Here is a 14,621-nt window from a genome sequence, read left to right on the forward strand (position 1 = left end):
TCATAGACTAAAAAGTAAGCTAAAATTTTTTATTTAGCATGTCCACATACATACTGAAGAAAATTTGGATGAGGGATCCCTTACTTTATTTAAAGTGTTGGGTCTATTTAACATCATTCATATGATGTAAGTATGACTTTCACATGGATGGGGCTCATGTGAATGGCACCTGAGAAGCCCTTCACACAAAGAAACCCGAAATTTCTTCATTCCAGCACCATTAGAGTGTAGTAGTTTTAACTCCGAAAAAGGAGAACGAAAAAGCGATAAATTTGTCGCAGTTCAAAAATTCAAGAAAATATTTCTGATCCGACAAAATAGAGGGAGAACCTGGGTTTCTTTGGTAGGAGGCTAAGGGTTCCCGTTGGCCGTTGCTCTCGTGTCGTGTCGGTGTCATTGGTAGCTGCAATCGAGAACTGAAACACGCGAATTCCATTTCAAATTCAACAGAAGCACACGGAACATAACACTGAAATTTAAGCATACTAAGTCAAAATTGGAATCACTCACCATCTCTCGAGGGCTCGGGGCGAATTCTCCAAGTGTTCTGGTCCGGGATTTTCTAGGCGGACGGTTTCAGTTAAAATCTTTAGCGTGCGACGGTGCGTACCTCCCTCTTTTCTTCGGAAATAATTTTGGTTTTTTAGCTTTTAGGGTTCAGTTGCGAAACGTGAATTCGTGACTACAAATCAAAAAGTGAGTGTGACCATCGAATGTTTTGTTGGTGATGAGTTGCATTTCTTATTCTATTGTCATGCATTACGGATGTTCGATGAAACGCCAACGAGTGATTAGTATTAGGGGATCATGTATTCGCATGAGTATTATTTTACTTTATCGGTTTCTAAGTCATCAAAGATTCATTTTTTCATAGAAAAACTCTCACATGCTGCATATACTGAGCTTTTATTATCTTGCCATGCCAGGCTAAAAGTGGAAGATTGGGTGGTTGAAGTTGAGCTGCGATGCTTCTTCGGTTTCTCTTTGTGTTCTACGTATTCAGTTTCATTGTCAATGGCCCGACTTTCATCAATGGGGACATGTCAGTATAGTGTTTATAGATGTGCAGATAAGGTTCTGCATATCATTTTCTTTGCGGTCCTTTATTTCATACTTCTTTGCTTGCTCGTAAGTAGAATTGACTATCACAGTATTGACAGCAAAATTTTGACTGTTGGGGAGGAATTGTGGAAGGAAACTCTACCATTGCAATCGGGTTCTCGCCTCTACCAACTGAAAGGGATTAAACCATCTTCTTGGTATGAAGTGAAGATATCCTATCCAGCTTCTGTATGTAATTTTGTGTTTTTTATTGGTGGTTGCTCTTTCCAAGCAATGTAGTAGCATAAGACTTACCATGCATTTGTTGAACACAGATACCTGCAAGATTTTCTGTAGAATTGAAAAAAGACAGTGCAGAGCTGGGACTGAACCGAAACAGGAGGTTGCTGAATACTGAGAAATTAATTTTCAAGACTGATGGTGTTACTGCACTCAATAATAAGGTTGGTTGGCTACTGAATTCTGAATGAGCTTTAACATATTGTGTGTGGTGGTAAGACATTCCTAGCTTTTTGACAGGACAAAGTGTTTGTCTTGGTGACTGTGGAGCCTGAAGGATTTGTTGCAATACCACATGTACCAGAGAGGAAGTTCATCACATACAATATAGGTTGGTACATGTATGCAATTACTCTCAGTATCAATACTACAATTTATGGTGGTTTTCTGTGGTCGTTAAGCCTTTGGTCATATCCTCATTCAGGGAAAACCCCTAGATCATATAGGAGTTACTGTTAATGTGTGAGACTTCTCTGACATTATATGTATTTCTATTTTGTCTCATGTATGCATGTGTCTCTGGTCAACTTATGTAATAGTTAATGTTTGAATATTTCAATGTATTTAAGTTTGTGGTGAAGAAGCATTTCTCTGGAGTCTTCTACAAGATAGCTTAATTCTACCTATTTCTGATGAAGCTCATTTTATGAAACTCCAGCATTCTCTCTTCATTTTCTTTGTGATCTTGCTACTTCCTCTTGTTACAGATTTTATGTTTTATCAGATTTGCATATCAGTTTTGCAACTTTTAGTTTCCGACAATTTCAAATCCTGACCTGTGCTGGGCAAAGGAATCCAGCCAGACCACTTTGAAATCCCAGTGAGCAACATTATGCACCATCTAATTTGCGTCTATAAAAGTTTGATAGCCAGACTAGCTACTGCATTTATCTAGTCCCCTCTCAAAATGCTTTGCAAAAGCTGCTGCAAGACCTTCAAGTATCCAGGAACTCTCTCTCTCAACCATTTGTTTCGATCACTCTAGCTGATGACTTAATTGCCAAGTTCCTAATTCTTGTTTTCCATTTTTTCCCATGAGATCCAAGCATCATGATTTCTTGGCTTCCTGATTTATAGAGTGAATCAGTTGATGAGTCTCCTGCCTATGTCACTGTGTGTGTTTCTGAATAAATGTGTTTGTACCTGAACAACGACAGTATCCATCAAAATAACAGCATTGAGCTGCTCTCTGTGCTTCAATGCTATGATAGTTAAATCGATGTCTCTCTCTGTTCTCCTGTCCTTTTTGTTTTCTAACCATCTTCATTTCCATTACAGTTTGTGACGAGCTATTATTAGGGATCCCGCACAAAGCTTGGTGGGTAGCAATCATGGCATTGCTCTGTTTGACACTGGCATTTATTATCCCTCGCTCTCTTCCATCTTACTTGCTGCCCATGAATCAAAGCCCGGAGTCGGTGGATCCAATCCCCTCCAAGAAACATTGAAAGATTATCAAGGTCCATGCCTTCATTTTCAAGTTCTTTTTTTCCCTCCTAATCTTTCATTCTGTAGTTGGAAGTTGGAACCATTCTTTGCTTTCTTCTTAGAGATATATAAAGACAGATTTTGCAAGTTAAAAAAATGTAAACAAATCTCTAACTCAAGATGTGCTAGCTCTCTGATAGAGCTAACAAAGTAAAGATTTGTTAATTAGTTAAAACCACCACCTTGATCCACAAAACCCAACAACATAAATACATAATCCATGCATGTAAACACACAAACTACCCATCAACAAGCAAACCCGGTAAAAACCAGTCACGACTGACTATGTTCAAGACCCTTGAGTGGTCTCCTGTGCCTTCTGCTGCACTTGTTGTCCATACCCCCTAGCCTTTTCCTTCATTTCCCTAGCCTTGGTTGCCAACTTTTCTTTACCCTGGTCAAGTTGGTCCGCTCCGGGAGGGTGTTTTCCAGCCACATACTGGTATATCCACATTAACACTGAAATCCCCACCGCGCCACACCCACCGGAAAATACGAATCCAGCGAAGGTTAGGAATAATGCAATTGCCGCTGGGACTAGAACCGGACTGCACAGGACCAGAAGTGGAGTTACCACGATTAGGCCTATCACTGTCCCGGTTAAGGTTAATCCAGACAGAAATGAGAGTCCAGCACCTATGGTGGCTGCCGTCAAGACCTTGACGGCATTGCGTGAAGTTGGTGCTGAATCACCATAGAGGGTTTGCCTCACTTGTCTTGATTGATCAGCCATGATTGAACGGCTGTGATTGAGAACAAAGAAACACTGGTGCTTCGGTTTATATTGGTAAGTAATATATATCAACAACAATGATGTGGCATGGATGTAAATCTGTACAAGGACAGAGAGATATGGTACGTGGCAGCATTTGAGATGTTCATCTTCTCGTGTTGTGTGAGCAGAGAGTGCTTAGAGATAAGAGTTTATAGAATTGTGAGCTTTGGCGCGTGTTTGGTTTGGCTGCTTTGCATGACTGTGTTAATGGTGAATGGCTGACACGTGGTTTTTTTGCCAGCAATTAATTGTTTTGTAAACTGTGTGCTGGATTGAATTTGTTGTGTTGTATTGTGATTTCTTGGATGCAGAGTGTGACTAGTGTTGTCATGACATGGAGATGTTTTGTGATTAGTGTACGTTGATCTCAGTATTTGAAATAATTGAGACAAAATATCGAGATTTTTATTATTTTTTATTATAAAATGTAAAAGTAAATAAAAAATTTGTCAATAGGGGAAATGGATTAACTTGACAAGAATGGGAATCCGCACATTTGGGTGAACCTGCAATATAATACTGACAAAGGTAGAAGAACGAAGTGACAAACCAAGCTTCCTTTGCCGGCCCAGTTTCATCAGCTTAATGGATTAAAATCTGGGCGGCCCATAGAGGCCCCGGGTTCATTTTCCTATTGGGCCGAACTATCAAGGGCCCTATCAAGAAGTTCAGAAGAAGATGGAGCGGTCACAGCCGTGTGAGTCAGTAATGACACGTCAGGACAGTGGGACAGACGCTCCACTCAGATCGCCAAAATTTTGAAAAAACGGCTTGAGAGTCGTTGAACCACGTAGCGGTCTGTAGAAATTCGACCGTTGCGAATTGCTCAACTAAAGACGCCCTTCCTTTATTCTTTCTGTCCCTCTTCGTCCCCACCGATTCTCTCTTCTCTCTCGAAAAATCAAATCGTTTCCACCCTCCAATGGCGATCGTTTCAGAGACCCAACCGCAAGAGCAGGTAAAATTGATTGAGAAACTGTGATTGTTTCGGTTTCAACGGTGACTAAGGTTCTTGGCGAACTAGGTCTTGCAATCTAGGGTTTTCGTTTGCATATATATGAGACTTGGATTATTTTTCTAACTTGTATGGGGTGATTTTTTTCCTTTGTGCTTCTTCTATTTCGTACTTTGCAACGAATGTAGGAATGTCTAAAATGGCACAAGAATTGCCAAATCCTTGAATATTTTGATTATTTGTGCTCCTTTTTTTGGATTAACTTTCCTATTTCTGTAGTATGTATTATACAATCGTTGGCTTGGATTTTTAGAGTTTTACAATTTAGGGCTTGTACTGATGGCGGATTTGAAACTTTGAGGACACGGATTCTGGAAATCCATTGTAGTTTGTAATTGTGGCTTGTGCTGGTTTTATTGGCTCTTTTTTTAAAATATTGGCTCTTGATTGTTGTTGGTTGTTCTTTTGAGACAATTTTTGGGTTCCAAGTTGTGGTTTTTTCTTTTGTTTTAACAGGCTTCTTCAGAGACCTCGGAAACAGAGAACAGGAGATGGATGCTTAATGACTTTGACATTGGAAAGCCACTTGGACGAGGAAAATTTGGTCATGTCTACCTTGCAAGAGAAAAGAGGGTTAGTTTTGGGTTTTTATTTTGCAATGAATTATTTGTACCGCTCAAGTACTATTAGTTATGTTGGTGTTTTTTGGCCTGCACTAATATTGAACAAAAGAATATGTCGCTATTTCAGTTTTTTCGATTTGGGTTTAGCACTATCAAATAGAACTCTGGAATCTTTTCAGTCCACATGGAGAATTATAGATGCATCTTGTCTTTTTGTGCACACTCAGCTGTGAGGTGGTTCTAAGTATTGCCTATTGTCGCTGATGAGTTGGGGTTCTTACTACTTGAATTGAAAGGACATGTAATGGGCTGTCAAATCGGAGCAGTAATCATAGAATGATTTTGATTCAAAAAAATAATAACCATAAAATGTTAGTGTTTAACTGATTAAATGGGATATGTGTGCATGTATGTATCTTTAGTGGACAATGATGAAACAGGCTTTTTTATCTTTTAATTCAGTAGTCAGAACTCGGAAAAAAATGGACATAAATTAGTCAAAAATCTGATATTTTTTCTTCTTGAGCAGAGCAATCATATTGTGGCTCTAAAGGTGCTCTTTAAAAGTCAGCTGCAACAATCACAAGTGGAACATCAGCTACGGAGGGAAGTTGAAATACAAAGTCATCTACGTCACCCCAATATACTACGTCTTTATGGATACTTTTATGACCAGGTATGCAACTTTTAGGCCCCTTCTATGTGTTTTTCATCGAAAACATGCGGCTTGGTGGAATAATGTAATCAATTAGCTCTTCTACATGCAATTTTGGTAGAAACGAGTGTATCTGATCTTGGAGTATGCTGCCAAGGGAGAGCTCTACAAGGAACTCCAGAAGTGTAAATACTTCAGTGAAAGGCGTGCTGCTACTGTGAGTTGTTTCTGCAACATTTTTTTTATCTGTCCTCTATTTGAATTTCTATGACCACTTATTCCCGAGTCATTTGGACCTTTGGTTTTTGGTTTCCAAAACTTGATTTTAAGCTCCTAGTTCTCGTTGTGTGTAAACTAGGCAAGTTCTTGAATTTTTCAAAAAACATATTGGCACTAATACAGGCAAATATGTGGCCTTGTGTTACCTAGAGGTTACAAGTTCAATTCTTGAAAACAGACTCTCCACATATTATGTAGGGTAAAGTCTGTGTACATCATGTTTGTCCCCAATCCCGCTCTCTATGGGAGGTTTATGCGTGGGAGTTGTTTACCATTTTTTTACCATCTTGGCACTAATACATAGGTTGTACATCTATGTTCTTGATAGATGCAAGTCATTATCATTTTTCATTTGTCAAATTATTGCAGTATGTGGCATCTTTAGCTCGCGCGCTGATTTATTGTCATGGGAAGCATGTAATACACAGAGACATCAAACCAGAAAATCTGTTAATTGGCGCACAGGTGACAAACAAAATCCAGGAAAACTCTCCTTTTTTCATTAGTTGATCAATAAGACTTGTAGTTTGTTTATTGTGTCAGTTCGTTTTTCTTATCAGGGAGAACTCAAGATTGCAGATTTTGGGTGGTCGGTGCACACATTCAACCGCAGACGAACGATGTGTGGCACACTGGATTACCTCCCACCTGAGATGGGTACAATAACTTCTGAACTTGAGAGTTTTTCAACTTGTCACAAATTTTATAATCTGCTCAGTTTATCTTTTACAAGTGATTGCTGCTGATACTTCTAGGGTGTGTTTCAAGTTATTACAACTTTTGTTTTATGGAGATTTAACTGGTTCTTATGATGCTTTTGCAGTGGAAAGCGTGGAGCACGATGCTAGTGTAGATATATGGAGCCTTGGTGTTTTATGTTATGAATTTCTCTACGGGGTCCCTCCTTTTGAGGCCAAAGAACACTCAGACACTTATAGAAGGTGCATCATCAATTCCAGGAAGTTCATCAATTCACGCATGTAGATTATATTATATATTTTGGATCTGAGCTCTTTGAATTTGCTAATTCAGGATAGTGCAAGTGGACTTGAAGTTTCCCCCTAAACCAATTGTCTCCTCTGCTGCAAAGGACCTTATTAGTCAGGTTTCACTCTTTCTTTGTCCTTGAACTCGCTGCAGCTATCAGAAATTTTCATTCCAGGGTTGATTCTCAATATTCTGAATTTTTCTTTTATGATGACAGATGCTCGTAAAGGATTCTTCACAGCGCCTTCCGTTACATAAGGTTCTTGAACATCCATGGATCATCCAAAATGTTGATCCCTCGGGCGTCTATAAAAGTTGATCTACTTCTGTAAATGTTGGACACATCCGATCCTGACAGCCATAATGGTGGGGTTTTTAAAATATCAGTTGGGGAATCATATGGTAAGATCTTCGTCGTGAAACTGTAATTGATCCAGATCCTTGTATTGGTCCTTTTATGAAACTGCATTCTGATAGCTCTAAGTTTCCTTAAGTTCAAAATCAAATACACGAAGATCATCTGATGCAAATGTGATCGCCCTATGCTTCAGTGCAATGTAGAATAAGACATTGATTTGTTGACATTGTTTTATTTGATTCATTTGTTATAATCATATGGCATCTACAATTCTCAGGAGCTGCTCAGCTTGTCCTGCTTTACCTTTAATTTCACTGCTCAGGGTTTTGAAAGTCGTACTCGTCTTGGTGTAGAATGTTTAGTTATGAGACACACGTTGGGGATTTTGAACTTTTTTAACTTCTCGGCTGTAGAGGTGTAATTGGGTCCGTACACATGATGGATCTATACCTTGGTGGGCCGGGATGGCCCGTTTGTCTATCTTCGTGGGCTGGAAACCCCAATCCAGCCCGTTAAGGATATCTGGGCCGGGTCGTTCTGAGATTACTGGCATCCGGCCCCGTTTGCCACCTCAGTTGGCTGGCCTTTCTGGAATATAACAAAGGACAATCAATGACAACATCTCAATGAAAACTAAAAAGACATCTCTTCTTTCTTAAGGAAACTATATAATTCGGGCAATTATCAGTTCTTTTATAAATTTTCCTGACTTGGTTGGAGCAGTTCGTTGTTTCTTTGACTGCTGATATGCCACGTCGGCAATTTCATGTGAAAAATTGTGGAAAAATGGAAAACCCTAATTTCTTTATAAAATTTTCTGACTTGGCGCTCCCTGATTGGAGCAGTTGGTTGCTTCTTTCACTGCTGTAAGGCCACGTCGGCAGTTTCATGTGGAATTGTTGAAATAATTCCAACCAATCATTTTCCGGCTGCATAGAAGCTTAGGCTGGAAGGAACTATTCTAAGCGACACCATTCGACCACTGAGATTATAAAACGAACGGCAAATCACTTCACGGACCAATGAAATTTGCGAAGACACTAGTGTCGTGGGCCTCGTGGCATAAAGCACGGGAAATTATTCGTCCGTCATTTGAACAACATGAACGGCATGTCAAACTACACACACGAGCCGTGTAGTTGGCCTACATACAGTCGCATATTTATCGTGTTGGCTTCGTAATTTCTTTCGAAGTGCCGTTTGGAGCGAGTTTATTCGGAGGCCGAAAAGTTTCGTTCGAATCAGATTGGAGTTTTGTTCAAATGTCGTCACCAGCAGAGTAATTTTCTCACACGATCCAGCTACATTACACGATCAACTCTAAAGTTTCAATTTCGTTGTCAAATATTAATTGCAGTTAGTTAATGTTCTTGTTTGAATCAGTGTTGGAGCCTGATTTTGTATTTTTTTTTTTTGTGTTATTTACTGCGATTTCTGTTTGTTACAATGTGACCTAGGAGTGGAAAATTCACTGTATCGTTCTTCATGATTTGATTATGTAGTGCTGGTGACAATTAAGCTAAATCGTGCCTTGTAAAATTGCATGTTTGTTCCAGCTGGTATAAATCTCTCCCACCTATCACTAGAGCTTATGCTTCTGCGTGTGTGGTGGGCCTGGTGGCCACTGCTGCTTTTCAACTAGGATTATATGATCTCAAGCACATAGCATTACTGCACCAACTCGTTTTCTCGAATTTTCAGGTATGCTCTTGTAGTCTGATACGATTTATTTTTATCGAGGTAATTGCATCTCTTTGGTCCGCGAAAACCCTTGGATGTTTGGATCATCTCACTCTCCCCAGATAATATTATGCCGTGATTAGTTTTGTATATTAAATGGGTTAAAATTTGCTTTTAGCAACATCATATTATTCTCATGCTACGAATTTGAAACTTTTGATGTCTTTGTCCATAAAATCATATTTATAAGGAGGGATCGTCAAAATAGAATGTGATTCCTCTTCTGATGGCAGTTCACATCTGATTCCTAATTTAGTTTGATGCTTAGAATGGAAACCTCTTTCAAGTCTGCGAAAAGAAGCAAGAATAAGCATGCATCCAAAAGGAAGAGAAGACATATTTTCATTCCATATGAAGGTTTACATGTTTATATATGGTTTTGTGCAGATAACTTTGTCAAGTTAACTTATGGAGCATCCTTGGAAAATAAAATGTTACCCTTTTTTTGTTCAAGAGTCAAACTTACATAGTTTCCTTTCGTTTGCACATATGTTACTGATTTTCATCTCTCATTTTAGGTGTGGAAGCTAGTTACCAGTTTCTTTTTCCTGGGAAAATTTTCTATCAATTTCGGAATTCATCTCCTAATGATGTAAGTATTAGAAACAGAGCACAGTTGGTCTCCATAATATGTTTTTACGTTGTGGTAAGTGACATGATCAAGAGTTATCTACTATGCTGGCAACTAGAGGAAACCATTGAGATAGCTTAAATTTCGAGACAAGAGTTTTTTCTTTTCCTCTATTTGCTAGGAACTCCATTTATTCTCTCAGAGCCAGATATGGAGTTCAGCTAGAAAATGGTCCATTTAATAGGCGGACAGCTGATTTCCTGTGGATGATGATTTTTGGAGGACTGACATTACTGGTGTGTGAAACTTGTTTTCTGACGTATTTGTTATCTATTTGCTTTTTGTAACTCTCTCTTTTATGTGCAATGTTGTTTCATAAGGCTCGTACTTACCATTGGCATGTCGGTTTGTAGGCATTATCAGCCATCCCCCTTTTGTGGAATCCCTTCTTAGGAGTTTCACTGGTTTTTATGTTGCTTTACATTTGGAGCAGAGAGTTCCCCACTGCTCAAGTCAGCTTATATGGACTTGTCACACTCAAGGTATAACAGGTTAAAGGTAAACCATAATGGGGGCTACTTATTCTTATTTTGGAGAGCCCTTTCCCTGAACTGAGGTTAAGGTTTTTATGTTTGGTTCTATATTTGTGATCCACAAAACTTCTCCTGCAAGTGTCTAGAACCTTTGTATCATATCAGTAGAGGGTCCTTTTTCCTGTTGGTATTCTTTGCGTGATCACTGAGACACTCTTAAACAGTTTGGAACCTGTAAGATAGATGTCGTATTATTCAGGAAATCAGGATCATAATTATGAGTAGCTTTATAATAGTTCTACTTATTCATCACTTCCTAATAGCCTATGCAATCCCCCCTTGACCCCTCCGCACAACCCACCCACTAAGGTATCTATAAGAGGTTGATTTGGTTTGGTTATAAATATAAATATTGATTAGTAGCTTACCTCCTTTTCAGTTGTTGCAGTTCTGCTATGGTATGGGATGTGATGAAGCTAAGTTTAATTTTGGTATGAAAATCCTGAACTCTGGATTCAGATATAAACTAGTTGCGCTATGGGGCCTGGGAATTTCCTCAAATGCCAATGTCCAATCAGGTAGAACAGCTGGTGCGTCGTTTACTGGGAGGAGTTACAGGCTGAATGAAGGAGGGTCTTTTCCTTTGCTCAGAAACTTATGGTCATGACGAGGTTTTGTTTTCTTTTTGTAATTCTTTACACTGCGTAGATGATAGTCCTAGCAAGAAAACCCAAATGGGTACCTAAGAACTAAGATGTTCATATTAGCCTGAAAACAGCCAATTGTTTGCTTGCAACTGATTATTTATTTTATTAATCACTTGAAGGGATGACCCCTTTTTACCCTTTCAATCATGTGTTTTTTTACTTGTATTTGATGCTTTCGAAATTTGAATTCTCATTTTTAACTGTTGACATTTTGGACCTGTGAGAAACTCAAATTACATGGACTTATAATTGGGCTTACAAGGCAAGTGGATGGCTGACCCACTCCTTCTAAAAAGCCATGACTTGTGAGTTGCGTCCAAACACTTGCCTTATAAGTTATAAGTCACTTAACACCACCTTTTTTTCAATGCGAGACTTCTTGTGTGGGTTCCAACATTAACAATAGGTTGAGGAATTTCATGGCGTATGATTTTAATTAGTTGTTTATACGATAATGTTAATGTAGCATCTCCATTGTATCCGCACAGCATAGAAACGAGTGTAATCTTGTAGATGTCGTCCATTAGAGTTAGACCACTGTTAATGAAAACTTGTGATGTAATCAAACAAATCCCTCTTTTATTGCACCTAATGATTAGAATAGAGTTTTCCTTCTTTAGAGGTTGTGAATTTGATTTCTATTGATCTCGTGCATGAAATTACGAGGTGCTAACTTGATATGCATAGTTTGCTGGTTATTGTATGGGTCCATTAATTTTCGAAATGCACAGTAGGAAAAAAGTAGAAAATTCTATTGATGTTCTAATTATATGCTCCCAAGTTGAGGAATATTACTCACCAAAAAAAAAATGATACTTAAAATTGGAAATTCTTTGAAGTGAAACTGCTGCTGTTTTTCAATCGAGGACAAATCTGAGATTTTCAATACAAATCAAGTGAGACCCCACACGTGACACCGCGTCAGCAAAAAGATCGACGGCGGATAACGCGTAGCGCTGTCGTCAGCTTCGTTTTAACGCGACCTCCACTCCACTCTGCTCCCCATCTTCTATTTGAACACCAAAATATAAGTACCAGAACCTTCTCTTCCTCTCTCAGACAAACGACATCGGAAGCCAGATGCAGCGGCAAAATCTCGAGCAAGATGTCATGGCAACAGTATGTGGATGAGCACTTAATGTGCGACGTCGAGGGGAACCAACTCACTTCAGCTGCCATCATCGGCCAACACGGCACCGTTTGGGCACAGAGCTCCAACTTCCCTCAGGTTCTGCTTTTCACTTCAAATTTTTTCGGATCTGCATAGTATCTCAAATTTCTGGTTCTAGGGATGAGATCTTGTGATGATTCTGTTTGGATGAATTCTGATATGTGTATATTGTTGTTATAACTATGAATTATACAGGTTAATTGAGTTTGTAGTGGTCGATGGATAACTTAAGACCTAGCTGCTTTGTTGCTCTCTCTTACTTCGCTGTATAGTTAACTTTAAATCTGCTTTCTGATGTTTCATTTGCTAACAAAAGTATTGATTTACTACCATTTATAATCTGGTTTATACTAGAACAGATATATAAATAAGAGCAGTTCATATATATATATATCAATGAAAAGGTAGTAATATTGGGACAGACTTACAAGTGCGATAGAGTGTATGAATTACTGATTTAGGTAAGGATCAATTGTTTGGCCTTAAGACGATTTGTTGCTTGAATTTGGTGCTTGCAGTTCGATAGCATATTGTCTCCTAAGTCTATTCAATCTCTTACTCTTGGTAGCACAATCAAAAGTTACGGCAAACCAAACTCTTGTAATCGGATGCAAAGAAGAACAATGATGTCCAAACATGTTTTTCAAGCTTGTGTGCAAAAGACTTGCTGATTGTAACTTATAATATCCCCAACATTGTATCTACTTGATTCTGAACATATTGTGCCATCCTTGGATATGTTTGTTTGTGTGGTTAAGAATGGAAAAATTTTCCCTAGAATGTGTCGGTGATTCTTACAGAAGTCATGTGTTGGCACCTTTCATTGAACAATGCCCCTGACATCTTCGTACCATCTAGTTATTTAACAGCGGTTCCATAGTTTCAATCTATCTTTGTTTTGCAGTTTACGGCTGAAGAAATAGCTTCCATAATGAAAGATTTCGATGAACCTGGAACCCTTGCACCCACTGGCTTGTTTCTTGGTGGCACAAAGTATATGGTGATTCAAGGTGAACCAGGGGCTGTCATACGAGGAAAAAAGGTGATAATTTGGCATCTTGTACTTTTATGCTTGTAATGCATTGCAGTGCGTCTATGTTCTGGCATATGTGAGTAAACATTGTTTTAGGTGATGATGGTAGTATGGTACCATTAACTTCAAAGTGTTGAAATACTTATGGGTTGAAGTCTAAGCTAATATATTTGCTATCCAAACTTCAATTCCAGTGAGTATGTTGCTTGTGATTGACATCAGAACTGTTGACTTAGATGCTTAGGTTGGCATTGCTGTTATGCATAGCACTTATTATGAAATATCATGAGTGGTTGAGAGATTTAAATATTACTTGCTAAAGTATATGTGAACTTTGTTGGTGGAGTTGGGAAATGCTATTATTTGAGCTTGAAATGTACTTGGTACTTCCATGTGGGAGCAAATGAATCCCTATGCACAATCTCAAAACATGATTTTGATTTAGTAATTTACTGATAGCATTGTTGCATAGTGTTTTTTTTAAAATCACTTACTGTTATAATTTGTACTTAAAAGTCTATTAAGCGCCACTGTATTCATCTGAATTTTAGACGGCTGTTGGAAGGTGACTATCTTATATAGATCACAGATGGATAGATTTTCATCAACTCGTGGTTAGTTTGTGAAGCCTGGGACTCTAGTTCTATTTGGTTGATTTAAATTGTGAAGAAGCAAAACTCAAAGTTAATACTACCTCACTATGGGGTTATATGTGATCGACCGGTGTGTTTTTCAGGGCTCTGGTGGTGTCACTGTCAAAAAGACCAATCAGGCATTGATTATTGGGATATATGATGAGCCTCTGACTGCTGGTCAGTGCAACATGATTGTTGAAAGGCTTGGTGATTATCTGATTGAACAAGGTCTCTAGCTTGCAAGGTTTGTTGTTTCGTCTCCTGTTATTTTTTTTTAATTCTTGTAACGTCTTTCTGCTGTGGAGACTTGCACTAACTGACACACTGTGATTCTTGCAGTTCATGATTTTAACGGTGGAAGTGATCAGCAGAGCAAAATTAAAGAAGTTTGGTTCTTGAAAGTGAGATTTGGCTTCCCTTGTATGAAATATTTGCATCTGTATCCTTTTAACTTATGTTTGAATCCTGTTTATTTATGGTGGATTGTGGTGTACTAGGCAGTTATGGATTTCTTGTGAATGAAGACCCCATTGAGGCAAGGGCCGATGATGGCTTAGCTCAATGTAGAATTCTCATATGATCATCATGTTGCATTAGCTCTTCATCAAGAAAATTGTAACACGAACACGTCATCCTCGTTTTCTTCTTTTATGATACCAAAAGAAGTGACTCACATTTTCTTGGTGAAAGTAGGGCTAAACAGATACACTGCCATGCAAGGTGCAAAGGCAATCACCAAAAAACACAATCTATAAATTGGTAACGAATGC

The 14,621-nt window shown here is 38.7% G+C and overlaps 5 protein-coding genes across 7 annotated transcripts; 4 read left to right on the forward strand and 1 right to left on the reverse strand.

Annotated features, from left to right (window-relative positions):
• The first annotated feature begins 73 nt into the window (after window positions 1–73).
• Window positions 74–2,954, forward strand: LOC120005272. 2 transcript variants are annotated; one of them, XM_038854818.1, is made up of 6 exons: window positions 74–602; window positions 927–1,042; window positions 1,152–1,290; window positions 1,377–1,505; window positions 1,582–1,672; window positions 2,620–2,954. In XM_038854818.1, the coding sequence occupies exons 2-6, from the start codon at window positions 966–968 to the stop codon at window positions 2,787–2,789; spliced, it is 606 nt and encodes a 201-aa protein (XP_038710746.1). In that variant the 5' UTR covers window positions 74–602; window positions 927–965; the 3' UTR covers window positions 2,790–2,954. The 2 variants fall into 2 exon arrangements, with proteins under 2 accessions (XP_038710746.1, XP_038710747.1); XM_038854819.1 differs by having other exon boundaries at window positions 1,161–1,290.
• LOC120005271 (serine/threonine-protein kinase Aurora-1) lies at window positions 2,668–7,742 on the forward strand. Of its 2 annotated transcripts, none has more exons than XM_038854817.1 (9): window positions 2,668–2,801; window positions 5,076–5,192; window positions 5,712–5,858; window positions 5,959–6,054; window positions 6,486–6,581; window positions 6,677–6,773; window positions 6,940–7,057; window positions 7,149–7,221; window positions 7,321–7,742. In XM_038854817.1, exons 2-9 carry the CDS (start codon window positions 5,115–5,117, stop codon window positions 7,420–7,422), a joined length of 807 nt encoding a protein of 268 aa, XP_038710745.1. In that variant the 5' UTR covers window positions 2,668–2,801; window positions 5,076–5,114; the 3' UTR covers window positions 7,423–7,742. The 2 variants fall into 2 exon arrangements, with proteins under 2 accessions (XP_038710745.1, XP_038710744.1); XM_038854816.1 differs by lacking the exon at window positions 2,668–2,801 and adding an exon at window positions 4,425–4,562.
• LOC120005273 (oleosin 1-like) lies at window positions 3,083–3,997 on the reverse strand. The gene has a single exon (XM_038854820.1). It carries the CDS (start codon window positions 3,560–3,562, stop codon window positions 3,119–3,121), a length of 444 nt encoding a protein of 147 aa, XP_038710748.1. The 5' UTR covers window positions 3,563–3,997; the 3' UTR covers window positions 3,083–3,118.
• Window positions 7,743–8,512: 770 nt separating the features above from the next.
• On the forward strand, window positions 8,513–11,156 carry LOC120006415 (derlin-1-like). The gene is made up of 5 exons (XM_038856441.1): window positions 8,513–8,740; window positions 9,018–9,162; window positions 9,720–9,793; window positions 9,975–10,068; window positions 10,186–11,156. Exons 1-5 carry the CDS (start codon window positions 8,724–8,726, stop codon window positions 10,318–10,320), a joined length of 465 nt encoding a protein of 154 aa, XP_038712369.1. The 5' UTR covers window positions 8,513–8,723; the 3' UTR covers window positions 10,321–11,156.
• An 856-nt stretch (window positions 11,157–12,012) lies between these two features.
• On the forward strand, window positions 12,013–14,428 carry LOC120005701 (profilin-like). The gene is made up of 4 exons (XM_038855487.1): window positions 12,013–12,240; window positions 13,088–13,225; window positions 13,953–14,095; window positions 14,191–14,428. Exons 1-3 carry the CDS (start codon window positions 12,118–12,120, stop codon window positions 14,085–14,087), a joined length of 396 nt encoding a protein of 131 aa, XP_038711415.1. The 5' UTR covers window positions 12,013–12,117; the 3' UTR covers window positions 14,088–14,095; window positions 14,191–14,428.
• The last annotated feature ends 193 nt before the right edge of the window (window positions 14,429–14,621 follow it).

This window comes from Tripterygium wilfordii, chromosome 9, assembly GCF_013401445.1.
Source record: "Tripterygium wilfordii isolate XIE 37 chromosome 9, ASM1340144v1, whole genome shotgun sequence".
Classification (NCBI taxonomy): Eukaryota; Viridiplantae; Streptophyta; class Magnoliopsida; order Celastrales; family Celastraceae; genus Tripterygium; species Tripterygium wilfordii.